We start from the raw sequence: 15,748 nt of genomic DNA, 5'->3' as shown, positions 1-15,748 counted from the left end.
TTTGTGAGAAGTTTTGTCTGAAAAGTATTATCTTGCTAGAAATAAAATTCCAAAGATTTGTTGTATCTGAAACAACTTTCAGGCATGTGTAAGGGTCACCCAATACTTCTTGGAGCCACTGTAGAGCTGTTGACAATGGTTATGCATTATTGTAGACCAGTATTGACATACAGTTATCTCTAACAGTCTCAGAGCTGTTATCAGCATATATCTGAGTGAAAAGCAGCTTTAAAAATCCCAGATTGTCAATAGTATAGTCTGGGGGATTTTAGTCTGCCTTTATCACTTGTCAAGTAATGATCAACAATACATTTCTTTAGAAAAATGATAACATGCCTCCCTTTAACAAGTCACATGATTTGAAGAAACTGTACAAAGATGTGTGCCAAAGATTAATACTAGAGAATAAAGTTTTGCTCGGATTCTTGGCAACCAAACGTCTTGGTTAACCTTGACTTCCATTGTATGGAAAACAAAACGGAGACATTTCTCAAGATATCTTGTTCATATTTCCACCGAACAAAGAAACTCAGTAACAGGTTTGGAACGACATGAAGGTGAGTAAATGACAGAATTTTAATTTTTGGGTGAGCTCTCCGTTTAACCAAGTATTCGCAATAGTAATAGTGCTGCTTGCTTTAGCAAACACTGAAACAACAAAAACTTGAACATATGAATGCAGTACAAAAAGACACAATACACAGGAAATTAACACACTAAAAATATCAAAGTCACAAGTCATCTGGGACACACACAAAAAATCCCTTCCTTCTTTTAAAGTCAGCACATTTGAGGAATGTAGGATTTCTGGTAAATTATTCTAGTATTTAATTAGTGAGTCACTGCTATAAGGTCATAAGGGACAGCAGAGGGGATCGATTTCAGACTCAATTATGTGTGGTTACTGAGTAAACAGCAGAGGTACGGTCACCGAGTGTCCCGGGACATCAATACCCTAAAGGCATAGCACTACATTTGACATGAAAGGCTTCCTTTATGCCCGGCAACTTATTTTTCTCTTTGTACTTGAGTGAACAATATTCTCCGATGCATTTGGAGAAGGTCAGACACTCAACACAGTCTAAACCCAGTTAGTGAGGAGCTAACTCGAGCAGTTTCAGTGTGTGTGTATGTGTCATTGGGTTGGGTCGCCGAGACTGAGAAAATTGGGCCAAATTACTCCGGTGTTGAAATGTGATGACTCAAGTCTGTCCGTTCTCATTTCCAAAGGGAATGATGGGTATTCCTAAAGCTATCTTATTCTTATAAGTGTGAAATTTTTCCTTAAGTAGAAAGACTAAAATGGCATTTTCTTGTGAAACTTACTGCAACAATCTTTCTTATATTTACAAAGAAATACATTTACTTTATGTATTTTAACTTTTTTTGTTGTTGTTGTTGTTGTTGTTACCATTGACCTCCATTGTACAGACAAAAGAACAAAGACTTCTCAAAATATCTTTTTTTATATTCCACAGAACAAAGAAAGAAAGTTCAAAGAAGCAAATTCAGATCTGCCTTAATCCAAAACAACAACCACCTCACTGAATCAAGTCCATGGCCTACTTTTGTTGCAAAAGTCTCAATTTGTGAAAAAAAAAAATCTAACTTGACTTTAATATGTATGTTCAGTATATGCAGCAGCTTAAAAAACACTTAGGATAAATTTATGAATCCATTTTATCAGATTTGCATTTACACTCATTCATTTAGGCATGTTTTTTATTATTATTGCAACAGGCTTAGCCAACACTATTGAAGATTTTAGTATTTCAAACTCTTTGATGGATAGATGTGTATATGTGTCTTGGGGGTATGGTTAGAGCAAGATTTTTTGAAAGTAATTCTAATTGGTCAATACATTCAGGCACATTAGAGTTGCATTAACGTTTCTTAAATTTTGGTTGCACGACAGTGTGTAACTTTTTGCATTCTAAAAAATGTAACATTTTAATTCAATGCATTATTTATCATTATTTGTGACACTTACTAGCAATTTCTGAGTGAAAATTGTTTTAAAGTAAGTCCTACACCAATTTGTATTTATTTATTTTTTTGCATAGTATACTTGTGATCCCCCCCCCCCCCCACTGAAATAATTAGCTTCACAGTGTTTGATCTTCTGTTTTCTTTAATGTGTATGTGATCTAACACCACATCCAGGAAGATCAAGACCTAAGACTCAATACAGGACAGTGAGACACCAAAGCGAGTGTCTGATGAGGCCAAGCAGGAATCCCACTGTTGTCTGAAAGCACAGCATGATCTCCACATGCAGGTCTGTTCCTGGTGTTGTCATGACAGGCTAAAACTGGCCATTCAGAAATGGCTCTCTACCAAACACCAACACTGCCAGACCGGCCTGGAGTCTGTGACGACAAGGGCAAAACATGCATCCTATTAACCTGAAAATCGCCTAAAATCCTCTATATTTAGCAACAAAGAGCAAAGCCGCTTCCATTTTCAACTCAACAAGAACATCTTGTAAAACTGAAAAGTCAGTACACCATGTCCTTATTTGTTCACTTAAAAAAAAAAAAATCCTTGAGTGATGTGGCTCTTTGGATATCTGCGTCTTTTCACGCACGGTCCATTTTGGACGTCCAGGAAGGCACATCGCGTCATTCGTCCACCAGAAAGTTGATGAGGGCCGTTCTGGGCGAGAGGATGGCCTTCTTGATGACACGCTCCGAGAGCAGACGGACTCCCAGAGGGCTGTTCAGCACCAGCTCCTGAACCTTCTGTGCGTCCTGAGCCACTTCACGAGGTACAGACACACTCCCACACGCCTTATTATTGATCTGAGGACAAAACCGAGAGAAGACTGATGCCAACTGAAAAACAAGCCGTTTTACATTTTAGACATTATTTCAAGCAAAAAAAACAAAACAGGTAAAAGTCTGATTGATGCAAATGATGACAAGAAGAAGAGAAGTAGTTAATGGCGCAAAAATAGTTTGTTCTCCAAATAAAGTCTAGGGTTTTGTTTTTCCCATTTGATCGTCCATTAGGCAAAAATGGTTGTTTTCTTACTGGCCCAGCTCTCAGAGTTCTTCATGGAGAAGACAATCCCAGAATCCATTGCAAGGAAATTTTAAATAGATGAGAACTGTTAAGCATGGACAGATGGAAAATGTTAGTGATGAATGTATTTTATATACTTCAAAGTATAGATAAAATGAAAAAATAAATCTTGACTAAGACAAAACCTTTGATTTTTACCCCCAATAATCAAAGAAATACCACTTTTATAAAACAAAGATTACTAAAATTGATGAAGAGTGACATAATGCCTTTTAACGGTTTTCAATGTTAATAATAACAATATCATCAAAAACATTGGGAGGATTTTTCTGAAAGATCACATGAAACCTAAACCACAGTAATCACTTCTGAAAACTCATAGGAATAAATTATACATTTTTTTAACCTTGTAATAATATTTCACATTATCACAATGTATTTCACAATTTTGATGAGCATTTGAGACTTAAAAACATTTTTAAAAATCATGCAGACCTCAAACATTTGTACAGTAGCTATATACAGAGTAATATATACACAAACATCAAATGTATAAGCTATTTAATGATTGCAACATAAAAAAAAAATATGTAAATATGAATTTTAAAGCAATGAGTCTCTTTATTTATAATGGAAAACAGTAGTGTATTGGTGGGGAAGAAGATGGGGCAAAAAGAAAAAGATACAGAGAAAAATCTCAAAGCTTCACAGAAGTGACACTCGGTCACCGCAGCTGAAAGATAAGAAAAGTGCTTTCAGAAACCAATTTGCTTTATTCCTGCCTGGTTTACAACGGATCCTCAAAATGCATATTCGTCAAGTGCTGCGTCCGAGCTTTCTCTAGTGTGTAAGCATCTCCACGCACAGAAGTTCTTCTACAATCATGCTGGAGGGCAATATACTGATAAATGCTTTTCCTCTCGATCAGCAGTGATTTTAGCTTTAGCATCTGTTGTTAGCTTTGTGTGTGGGTTGGTGTGAAACTGAAGCTGGTCTTCTGGTGCATCTGCTGCTCTGTGTGCCTGTGGTGAAATGAAACGCACCCAGACAGCTGGACTGCATCATGGGAGAAAATCATCCCTGTTATTATGACTCCCAAAGTAGTTCAGCCACCCGCACAAAGCAGAGCAATCCCTAAAATACTGGCAGGCTGGTGCCAGCCAGAGGCCTGGCAAAGAGCGGGTGGAGCAAAGCCTTCTGGGTAGTACTTTATGAACAGAGTATGCATTAAAAAAATCTTGCTCATTTTCCTTATTTGTATATGAAATTCATGATTTTATCCTTCTTTGTTACTGATATGGTAGCTACAGTAGTCTTTATGCCTTGTTACCAAATAATGTGTACTGTGTGTGTGTGTGTGTGTGTGTCAAAATATGTGGGTGAATATTCTTTCTGTGGACTTTCACAAATTGTTTGATTGAAAAAATGTACAGTAGCATTTTTCTTTCTTTTTCTACTTACAGTAGCTGAGCTAGTTTGACATGAACTGCGTTCAGGTGAGTGTTGGTAAGAAACATCTGGCAACAGAAGATCACACTATTCTGACCTTTTCCCTCACAAAGTTAATATTTCCTCATTTTTGAGTTTACACCTTGCAATTCTCATGTTTGTCCATCCAGTTTATCTCCTAATTCATTTGTTTATCTTTGAACTCTCAGCTTTCATCTGATTTGTTGAGATGGATGAAAAGCACTTGTTAGAAGCAAACTTCTAGTTATAATAAAGTCTCAACTGCAAGATATAAATGCTGAATTGCAAGGCATTAACTCAAAATTGTGAGATACTGTATAAACTAGGAATTTGCAAGAATTAATAATTTTGTCCATAGTGGAAATGGGCTTCAATAGCTAACAACACAATACTTTAATGTACTTAATACAAGCTCAAGTAGTACCAGACATATTCATAAAAAACTGTATCTATGCTTTGCCGGCTGTATATAAAATACTTATAAGTAACATTTCCCATCTGCCATCTTGTTTGACTGTTTTCCCAGTGGATTCTGAGATTGCCGCCTTTTTGATTTTTGACAAAACTATATAAATATACCAATTTATACCAAGATTTTTTTTTTTTTTACAATGACAGATGCATGGGGGCAAGTAGAGACACACACTTGACCAAGTCCTTAAAAGACAGTAATGGAAAGAAGATTTCAGGCCAGTTCAAGTCTGTAATAATCGTTCACTCGCCGCACCACATTCATAGGCCAATCCCTTCACACACGCACAAATTACAGAGAGCCTGCTCTGAAATACAGCCTTTTAAGTAGGAGGTAAACACTTTCACTTTGCCCTTTTCCCAGAGGACATCCTGTGCTGAATATTCTGCATACAAACATCCTGATGACATGGAAATATCACAAATACACTGAGACACCGATTCGTTTGAGGAAAGGTTGTGTAAAAAAATAAAAGCATGTCAAGGAACACAAAATTTTGTTCAAGCGGCTCCTGACGATAAATTGATGTCTTACGAAGCAAAATGGTCTGTGAAAGAGTCTGAACATCATTCCATGTAATCTATTGTCTCAGGAAAACGCTCCAGAGTGATTTCTGGTGTTTTGAACCAGTTCACTAAATCAGACTCCAACAGTTCACAGCTCCAGCAGCACAGAAATGAGAAGTTACTCAATTAAAATGCACTTTTGGATGTGCACGACAGTCACTCAGACTCAAAATGAGTCACAATATCAAATATGAATAACTCATTCAGTTCTCCAGTTCCTCTAACAGTCACTGAACCGAGGAAAAGCTTCGCCGCGGACCGAAGAGCCGGTGATGTTCACATGTGTGAACCGAGCATTTGAATAAAGCCAAATGAAAATAAAAATGTTTGATGATCAGAAATCTCTAAGGACTACAAAAAGCAGCAGTTGAAACGAACGGTCCGAAAGAACCAGTTTGTGGAAAAGATTTCCCGTTGTCTGAGGCTCTGGATTCCAGGTGATAATGTTGTAAATAATGTTCAGTTTCTTGCACAGACCGATCTTTTCACTTCATAAGTCATCAATACATCAGAAGCCACAGGTGTTCATTTTGTGTTGGCTGTATAAGCTTTTTTTGACTCTCAAAGTGATGGCAGCTGCTCAATTGCATTTATCGATTCACCAAGTACCACAGTTTCAGCTAAAAATCTTCTTTACTGTTTTACCAAAGGAAAGAAAAGTCACCTAGATCTTGGATGTCCTGGGGATGAATAAATTTGCAGCTAATTTTCAGTTTTTTGGGGGAACTATCCCTTTAATTTTTGTCCCAATCCGCTGGATTTCATTTCCTCAAGAGGAACACTGTAAATAATGTGTGTATTTGTGGTGTTTTCAGTACTCTCTGTGTGTGTGTGTGTGTGTGTGAGAGAGAGACATACCCGTACGGACAGCTGGAGTGTGTCGGGTGTTTGTAGGTACTCGGGGTCCACACTGGGCCACGGCTGCTGAAGGACACTTCCCTTCCCAGACAGCACACTTCTTAGAGGACTCCTCACCTGAGACAAACCTGACAAGGGTTTCAGGAAACGGTCAGGAAATAGTCTGAACACCAGTAGACTTTGTTAAAATGAATCACATTAAGAAAAGATCCTCAATGAAGGTAGTTCAAAGACATCACTGAAATACGTGTCACAAAAAATGATCTAAATGAAAAAGTATCAATTTATCAAAGTCAAGTTAGGTTTTTTTGCTGAGTATCATATTTGATACATCAGGCTTTTATTTTTGTGCACTTGCTGATATTAATCCAAAAGACTAAATTGTAATAGCTTGTAATGTAAATCAATAAAATCTTAACAACAGAATGGCAGATAGTTACATTAAATGATATAAATATCAGTCATCACTCTATATCTGCCAATAATGTTAGTAAGAGGAGATTTAAATGCTTAGTTTGATGATCAAAACATATAATATAATGCAATGCATATCAGTGTTCATCTCGAAATATTACGAACGATATAAAAGTTATTCTTATAAATGTAAATTAAATGTAAAATGTAAATTTATGCATTTAGCAAAATTGTATTTATGCATTTAGCAGACGCTTTTATCCAAAGCGACTCACAGTGCATACAGGCTATCAATTTCTACCTATCATGTGTTCCCGGGGAATCGAACCCCCAACCTTGCGCTATGCTTTACAACCGATGCTCAATGCTGTACATGTAGAAGCCTGCATCTGACCTCAACATGGCCTTCAGGAAGGATGTACACTTCCGCTTGTCCTTCGTGTGTGTGCAAGAACAGGAGGAAGAGTGAGAGGAAGGAATAGTTCACCCAAAAATGAGTTCTGACATTATTTACTACTATATTTTCTGTGGAACCTAAAGGTTCTGTAAATCTATGAGCACACACAAAGAAACACACTCTTAACAAGCAACGTTTGGTCACACAGTTACACATCCTCTGGTCAGCATCAGTCACTGTTATCAGAGCATGTGGACATGTTTATTTTTCCTTACAGGACAAACACACAGTGTGTGTGTGTGTGTGTGTGTGTGTGTGTGTGTGTGTGACAATAGCGGAATGTGATGGAATGGACTACAGGGGCCAAGAGTTTCCTTTTTTCCTCACCTCAAGTATTTCCAAGACTTTTCAGCCAGCTCAAAATAATTCACTTTCAACCGGAGTCACTTTTTTGTTTTTTGTTTTTATACTACCAATGTTGTATTGTCACCAGAAGTATCATCCACACCACTGAACTGGGAACATCTTTAATTAACTCTCAAAATTGTATTCGTTTTGATGTGGCAAACATCAAATTATTTGAATTTACAAATAACCCATAAATATGTTATCACACAAAATATGTTATTACACAAAAAATGCATGGGGTATTTCCAGAAATTATTTTTATGACATTTAGCGAAATATTTATAAACGAAATATAATAACTAAATAAATAAAAATCGATATATCTATCAAAGATAGGAGTTATGTTATCAGATCACTTTTTTCAAGTAACTAGTAAAATAACACACTATTAAATTTACAACAAAATTTACTTTTTAAAAATCCTGTCCCTGCTAAGAGACTTTACAGTTGCCAAAAATATAACTTTTGGGTTTTTTGTTATTAAAAAACAAATAAGCTAAAATTTAATGCAAAAGTAACGTAATGCCATAAAACGGTAACCAAGTAATGGGATTACATACTTTTAATGGAGTAACAGTAAAAGTAACGTTCCCCAACACTGATATTCATGATTTAATATGTTTTAGAGTATTAAATATTATATAAATTCTGTGGTACATGAATTTGGTCATCATTCAGTCACCTGGGCTGGGCTTGCTTATTAGTTTTTTAATAACCCCGTTAACAAGACACAGGTGCAAACAATGAGTGATGATGTGTGCAAAGGATTATGGGGATTGAAGTCCATGTGAGAAAGACAGTGAACAAGGAGGGAGTGCTCTCTGGAGGAGCTCATGGGCGCTGCAGCAGGTGATCGTACACATGAATAAAAGTAAATGCTTTACAAGTTTCAAATGATGTCCTACTCCTATATTTATGATTAAAAATGACAGATTTTTTTTTTTCCCCACTGTGATAAGGACAATATCCGTGCACACAACATATTTTTATTGCATTGCTAGATGTTTATAGGCCTATGCTGTTTATAAAGTTTTTTCCTAGCTTGACAGTGTTCATCCACCATTACCTTCATTACGGAACATGAGGATGAGTAAATGATGACACAACTGTGAAATACTGAGGTGGACATGTGTGTGTCATACCTGCCCAGAGTTCAGAAGCTAAGTGTGGACACATGGGTGCCGCCATCACACAGAGCGATGCCAAAGCCTCCTCAAACTCCACACTGTGCAGAACCACTCGAGACGAGGCTTGCTGTGATACCAGAGCAGAAAACATCATGGGAAAGCTCAGTCAATCATTTGAATTTCCAAGCAGATCATCCTGAACGTCAGACTGATCACTGGTGCCTTACTGAGAGTGTGTTGGTCAGGCCCATGAGCCGAGAGATGGCCGCATTAAACAGGAAGTCCTCTGTGAAGTGACCTGTGACCTGGCAACAGAACAACATGGCTTAACTTCATCCAGCAGACTATCAGCTTATTTCCAAAGGTAACAAGTTTAATGAAACCAATACTTGTATTAATCAAGGAAGCACTAAAAGACATTTGTAATGCTACAAAAGATTTCTATTTCAAATAAATGCTGTTCTTTTAAACTTTCTATTCATCAAAGGGTTCTGAAAAAAATTTAACCAATTTCAAAATGTTTAGTTTGATGTAAGTGGAAATATTTTACAGTGTTCAGAGAGTACCTTACATGCATTCTGCTTTGATTGGAAAGAAGAGGTGTACTTTTTATTATTAACTGAGAGACTGCATGACATACCTGTATGGGTACTTTAAACACTAATTAAAGTCAAAAATATATATATAAAAAACAAACAAACAAAGATTTGGAACAAACAGGGATGGGTGATGCAGTGACCCCCACTGGTCTAAGAGTGAAACACATCGCTGTTTGTTTCCTGAATCCTATTTAAAGGGGTCATCTCAGGGGTCAGGGTTTGTCCTGTTTTAGCCTCTGCTGCTAGATGCTCTAACTACATCATTCTGGAGTAAAATGCATTTTTCTCCATTGATGGTCATTCAAAAGTACCTATATGTATTGTGATTAAAGTTTTCTGCAAGCTTATTTAATTCTGTATATTATAGTTTTTATTATCCTATCAATTAATACCAACCATTAGTCATGCAAACACTGAGTTTATATGTGGGGCCATCTACATGTACTGGTACAGCGCTCATATATTTAGTAGTGAACACATGTTTAGTAAGTACCTTAGTACTTCTAAAACATATAGGCATCATCATCATCACCACAGTCATCTGTGGTGTGGCTTCACCTGTGTGATGGCATAGTTCTTGTTCTCCCAGATCTTCTTGGCCTCTGATCGTTCTCTCTTGTTGAGGACGGAGGGGTTGGGCGTCTCTGGACCCTCGCGTGCAGCTCTCAGTCTGGTGACCAAACCCCACAGACGGGCCTGCCATCGCAATACACCTGGGAGGGCATCCGCTACACACACAGCATCACGTTAAAACCGAGTAGGTGTCAGTGTACTGCATGAACGGGTTCACACAGGATGTGCTGTAGTGCTACAAACCTCTAGATGGAGTGTATTTGGAGGAGATTTAACTCTCATAGACGGTTGCTAATGTTTACTTGAAGAACAAGATGCACAAGACTTTTTTTTTAAGTCAGCATCTGGATTGTAGGTAATTATTTTATGAACATATATGTAAAAGTGTATGCACGTCCTATAACTGCTCTTCATTTCCTTTAGGTTTTTCATATGTGTAAATTTAATATAGTAATAGTAAATATTTTCAAATATGATAAGACAAGCATTAAAACTGCTCAAAATCAAGATGTAAACTGACACCATTTTTTTTCAGGTAAAAACAAAGGATCCCACAATCTTGGAAAACCTGGATATATAAAGGAATTTTAAAAAGTAATAAGAATTACTACATTGAAGAGGCCAAGCTCTAAAATATGTTATTGGGTCAAAATAGTGAGTGAATGAATGAAGGAATGAATGAATTAATTAAATTCTTATCCTGTAACGATGAGCAGCTGAAAGAATTCTGAATACAATTATGACTATTTAATTTCTAATTTCTTACTTAAATTTTTTTTTTTTTTTTAAATAATCAAAATGTTACCATGTTAATATAATTTCATATAAGAAATTTATTTAGTAAAAAATAACAATAAAATATTTAAAAAGTAATACAAACCGCTACTGAGAAATTCCTATTTGTGTGAGTCAAAAATAGTAATAAAAGAACACTAAACACTAAAGAACACTAAATCTTTAAACTTCTGGAATTATGAAAAATTATTATTGTTTTATTAAATTATTGTAATAAAATTGAAATAGTAAAAGATATATAAATAAATCAAAATAAAATGTTAAATATTTTAAAATATAAAACAAATTAAACATAGTCTTGGGGGAAAAAAAGGGCTTTAAGGTTGTTTGAAAACCACTTGTTTAGGGCATCTGAACTTCCCAAAAGAATTTAATATCAAACAGCACAAACACTGAATGCACTTATGTCCATATGTAAATATGTCATGTGTATCTCATCACCACATTCATGGGACTTCTTTAAAACTGTCTAAATACTTTAAAGCTGAGCTGTATCTTATTTGACACAGTGTCCTAAATATGTGGGGGTGAAAACAGCAAGACACAACACAGCGGCTAAAGCGTCTGTCTGACACATGATTACAGACCCTACGTACAGTTAACATCCAGAACAGATGCATCACTAGAAGATCAGCGTCACGTGTCTGAGGTGGAGCGGTTTTCTCACACTGGCGGCTCTACTCACTCTTGACGTCCCATAAGATGTCCTGCTCGGGTGGAGCGGCGTACAGGAGGAAGAGGCGCATGGTGTCGAGGCCGTACTGCTGCAGCACCTCCTGCGGGTCCAGCCCGTTGTGTTTGGATTTACTCATCTTCTCCCATGTGACCTGCAGTCGGCCACCGGTGTCCCTCTGAGTGGGTTCCGGACCTGTTACAGGTGGTTTTGGTCTCTTTACATCTGCTATTAACATCTGTCATGTGATCTGAGACTGGTGGTCAACCGATATATCGGCCGATATTTTACTTTTTTTTTTTTTAGTTTTTCTGCTATTTTTAACAGATCACAGTAACTTAACCTTTCCAATTAAATTCGATTCTAATTTTAAATAACCTTGTCGGTTAACAGTTAATAATCGGTTAAGGAGCGTCGGTTATCGGTTAGGAAATATAACCGATATGAGCATCCCTAGTCTGAGCAGAAGATACTTCTTTGAAAAATACACACAAAATATTATACTGACTGTAAACTTTTGAACGGTGGTGTATTTACTGAGCAGCTCTGAAAAACCCTGTTTACACCGGTATAAAGTGCTGACCTCCAGTGTTCAGATCACTCAAGATGTTAACCGCAGGTGTAAACAGGGGTTTGGTGTAATCTTGCATGTGTAAATGTCCTCTCAGGAAGAGACACGGCTGTGTTTACTGTAATAAGCATCTCTCCTCTACAGTGTTTACACACAGATGCATTATAAAACCATCGCTGAGATCACTGAAATTACACACGATTCTGGAGCCAATTCTGATGCTCCTGTGAGTCTGTTTACCTTGTCGCCTGGCAACAAAGAAAGAGCTTTTCAGATCCAGTATCCACAGAAAGCAAAACAGGAAGTGAATGAGAAATGTGAAGAGGGCTATTCATAGCACCGATGCATTTTACACACAAAAATGGCACAAGCTGTCTCACAATTTTACACTCGAGTCAGATTGGCTGGCCTAATGCAGTTTTCAGGAGTCAGAGTGCACATATTTTTATCAGTCCACTAGGAAACAAAGCAACTGGTTCAGCTAATGCACATAATAGAGTAAAAAAAAGAGATGCCAGTGTCTTTACCAGTGAGACGACTGATTCTTGTAGCTGATGGTGGGGCTTTAAAGGGATAGTTCACCCAAAAAAGAACATTTCGTCATTAATTACTCATATTAATTAAATAGGTTTGTTTCAGTTGCATTGCTGTCTATGCATGGTCAGAAAGCTCTCGGATTTCATTAAAAATATCTTAATTGGTTTTCTGAAGATGACCAAAGGTCTTAAAGGGTTAGTTCGCCCAATTTGCAAAATTATGTCATTAATAACTCACCCTCATGTCGTTCCAAACCCGTGAGACCTCCATTTATCTTTGGAACACAGTTTAAGATATTTTAGATTTAGTCCGAGAGCTCTCAGTCCCTCCATTGAAGCTGTGTGAACGGTATACTGTCCATGTCCAGAAAGGTAAGAAAAACATCTTCAAAGTAGTCCATGTGACGTCAGTTAGAATATTTTGAAGCATCGAAAATACATTTTGGTCCAAAAATAGCAAAAACGACGACTTTATTCAGCATTGTCTTCTCTTCCGTGTCTGTTGTGAGTAGGGTTGGGAATCGTTCGAAATTTTCCGATTCCGGTTCCGGTTCCACCTAACGGTCCCGGTTCTGATTCCGGTTCCATTAAAATCATTAAACAATTATTAAGAAATAGTGGTAAGGAAAAATGTACAATACTCAACTACTCAATGCTCAATACTGTTTATTACTTACTGTCAACTTAATTTAAAGGTTGGCAATGTCAAAATGCAACATATATTACAGTGTACAGATCTTCATAAGTAGGGTGGGGTATTTTTAGAAATGTTCTGGTTCGGCTTCTGGTTTCATTTAAATGAACTATGTTTTTTACTATTTTTCCTTCACTGAATGTAGCGTTGCTAGAAGGTAGTAAGTAATGCTGAGTAATGATAGTCCATCAATCAGCATGAGTTTCAAAGTTGATGTTTTTTACACCATCAATAACCTTTTGCTTTTCAAGCAGGAATAAGCTTGTTGGCCAAATAGTCCCTTGAGGGCTGAGACACTTGTTAATTTCCCTTAATTAATGAAATATAAATGGTTAAACTTAAACATGTATACACACTCTCCATTAAGTCCCTATTTTACAAATAATAATGCAGTCAGGAGATGGTGTGATGCAATGAGTGGTTTTTCCAAATTTTGAAACATTTAAAATGCATTAAAATAAATATGTTCTATCACTTTGTTTATCACTCTTGAAATTACCTGTACACTAAATAATCTAACCCTCATACATGCATAACAATAGCAGTCTATTTATTTAGCTGTCCAAGTTGAAGCCAGTATGTATATTAATGACAATATGGGACAAATATAATGCAATTTAGTGGCGGCAGGTGCAGCGCGCTGCCAGATGTACAGTCAGACAAAACGATGTGCACAGTTATCAAAGGCGCGAGTGCACATACAGTCATGAGAAACAATGTTTTCGGCAATTAAAGACGGGACAATGCAACGAGTTTGTGGATGCGCCGCGCGTTATTGGAATCAATGTGCTCAGTAATTAAAGAGGCAGGGAGGCGTGTCTGTTATTCGGTTCGTGACATCCTTTACGGCAGTGGTTCTCAATTCCAGTCCTCGCGCCCCACTGCTCTGCATATTTTGCACGTTTCTCTTTGTTAACAAACCTGATTCAGATAATCAGCTCGTTAGAAATGAACTCCGTGCATGAACTGTGTTCCAATTGTTCATTGCTCCCTACTCTCTGAGCAGGGGAAATCTGTTGAAGTTTACCTCACATCGAAACATTCATTCACTGATTTGTGCTGTGCAGCGTCTTTAAACATGGACAACTGTGACATCATATACCTCTGTAAATCAATACAATTTAAATTCACGTCTTGCACACTTCAATGCACTTTGATTGGAACATATAGCTACGTTCGATTCGAACTGGAATCATGGCTGAATATCTTGTGGTGTCCACTTCGCAGGGCACTTATGTTCGAATAGAACAAATGTCTGTAGCGCTAAGAGTAACGTTCAAAATATACAGAGCAGTGGGGCTAATGTGGCTGACACTCCCTCTGAGTTCAAACAAACCAATATCCCGGAGTAATGCATGCACTCAAACAGTACACTGACTGAACTGCTGTGAAGAGAGAACTGAAGATGAACACCGTGCCGAGCCAGAAAAGAAGAATCGAGGAGCTGATGATACTGCGCTTGTGTGATTCAGCGTGAAGCAGACTGACACACAGAGCGCATGAACCTGATTCTTTTGGTGATTGATTCTGAACTGATTCTGTGCTAATGTTATGAGCGCGGGTAAACCGAAGGCTTGAATCAAGGGCAATCATCGCCAATGACGTCATTACGTCGAGCGCAAAAGAACCGGTGAACCGTTTTCTTCAACCGATTTATTGAATCGAACTGTCCGAAAGAACTACTGGTGATCCGAAAACCGATGCAACCGGTTCTCGACTCGTGAACGAGTCAGTCTATTGTTCGTTATCTGGCTCGGCTCGGTGTTCATCTTCAGTTCTCTCTTCACAGCAGTTCAGTCAGTGTACTGTTTGAGTAAATGAATTACTCCGGGATATTGGTTTGTTTGAACTCAGAGGGAGTGTCAGCCACATTAAAAAAGTTAACAGCTTAAGTCATTTGTGGATTAATGCGTATTGGAGACGCGAACCGTTTAAAACGATTCAGTTTGCTTGGTGAACTGGTTCAAAAAGATCTGGTTACATCGAATGATTCGTTCACGAACCGGATATGACAAACTGCTTTGTTTTGAACTCTCTCTCACAACAGACACGGAAGAGAAGACAATGCTGAATAAAGTCGTAGTTTTTGTTATTTTTGGACCAAAATGTATTTTCGATGCTTCAAAATATTCTAACTGGCCCTCTGATGTCACATGGACTACTTTGAAGATGTTTTTCTTACCTTTCTGGACATGGACAGTATACTGTACACACAGCTTCAATGGAGGGACTGAGAGCTCTCGGACTAAATCTAAAATAAAAGTCTCACGGGTTTGGAACGACATGAGGGTGAGTTATTAATGACATAATTTTGATTTTTGGGTGAACTATCCCTTTAAGGGTTTGGAACGACATGAGGGTGAGAAATTAATCACATAATTTTCATTTTTTGGGTGACTGCCCCTTTAATTCCAATAGTATATCCAAAACTATAATACTACATATTCATAATTTCTGACTTCTGAACAGTCTGAGAGTCAGAGTCTAAGACAGGTGAAACCAGATTATCATCACAAACCCCAGAACTGTTGGCAACATACTGTACTTTCTATCTTCTTACACACACGCACA

General features: G+C 37.5%; 1 protein-coding gene across 1 annotated transcript in view; it reads right to left on the bottom strand.

Moving 5' to 3' along the window:
- Positions 1-2,412: 2,412 nt before the first annotated feature.
- The window catches only part of lars2 (leucyl-tRNA synthetase 2, mitochondrial), a 59,972-nt gene continuing 46,636 nt past the window's right edge, over positions 2,413-15,748 (bottom strand). The window contains exons 16-21 of the mRNA XM_059507348.1: positions 11,389-11,571; positions 9,894-10,063; positions 8,964-9,041; positions 8,752-8,863; positions 6,391-6,518; positions 2,413-2,801 (exon numbers count right to left, since the gene is read on the bottom strand). Coding sequence (XP_059363331.1) covers positions 2,622-2,801; positions 6,391-6,518; positions 8,752-8,863; positions 8,964-9,041; positions 9,894-10,063; positions 11,389-11,571 — 851 coding nt within the window. The 3' untranslated portion in view covers positions 2,413-2,621. The remainder of the gene's footprint in view (positions 2,802-6,390; positions 6,519-8,751; positions 8,864-8,963; positions 9,042-9,893; positions 10,064-11,388; positions 11,572-15,748) is intronic.

Source organism: Carassius carassius, chromosome 24 (assembly GCF_963082965.1).
Source record: "Carassius carassius chromosome 24, fCarCar2.1, whole genome shotgun sequence".
Classification (NCBI taxonomy): Eukaryota; Metazoa; Chordata; class Actinopteri; order Cypriniformes; family Cyprinidae; genus Carassius; species Carassius carassius.
The sequence above is the reverse complement of the archived record's forward strand: the minus strand, read 5'-3'. Positions and strand labels throughout refer to the sequence as shown.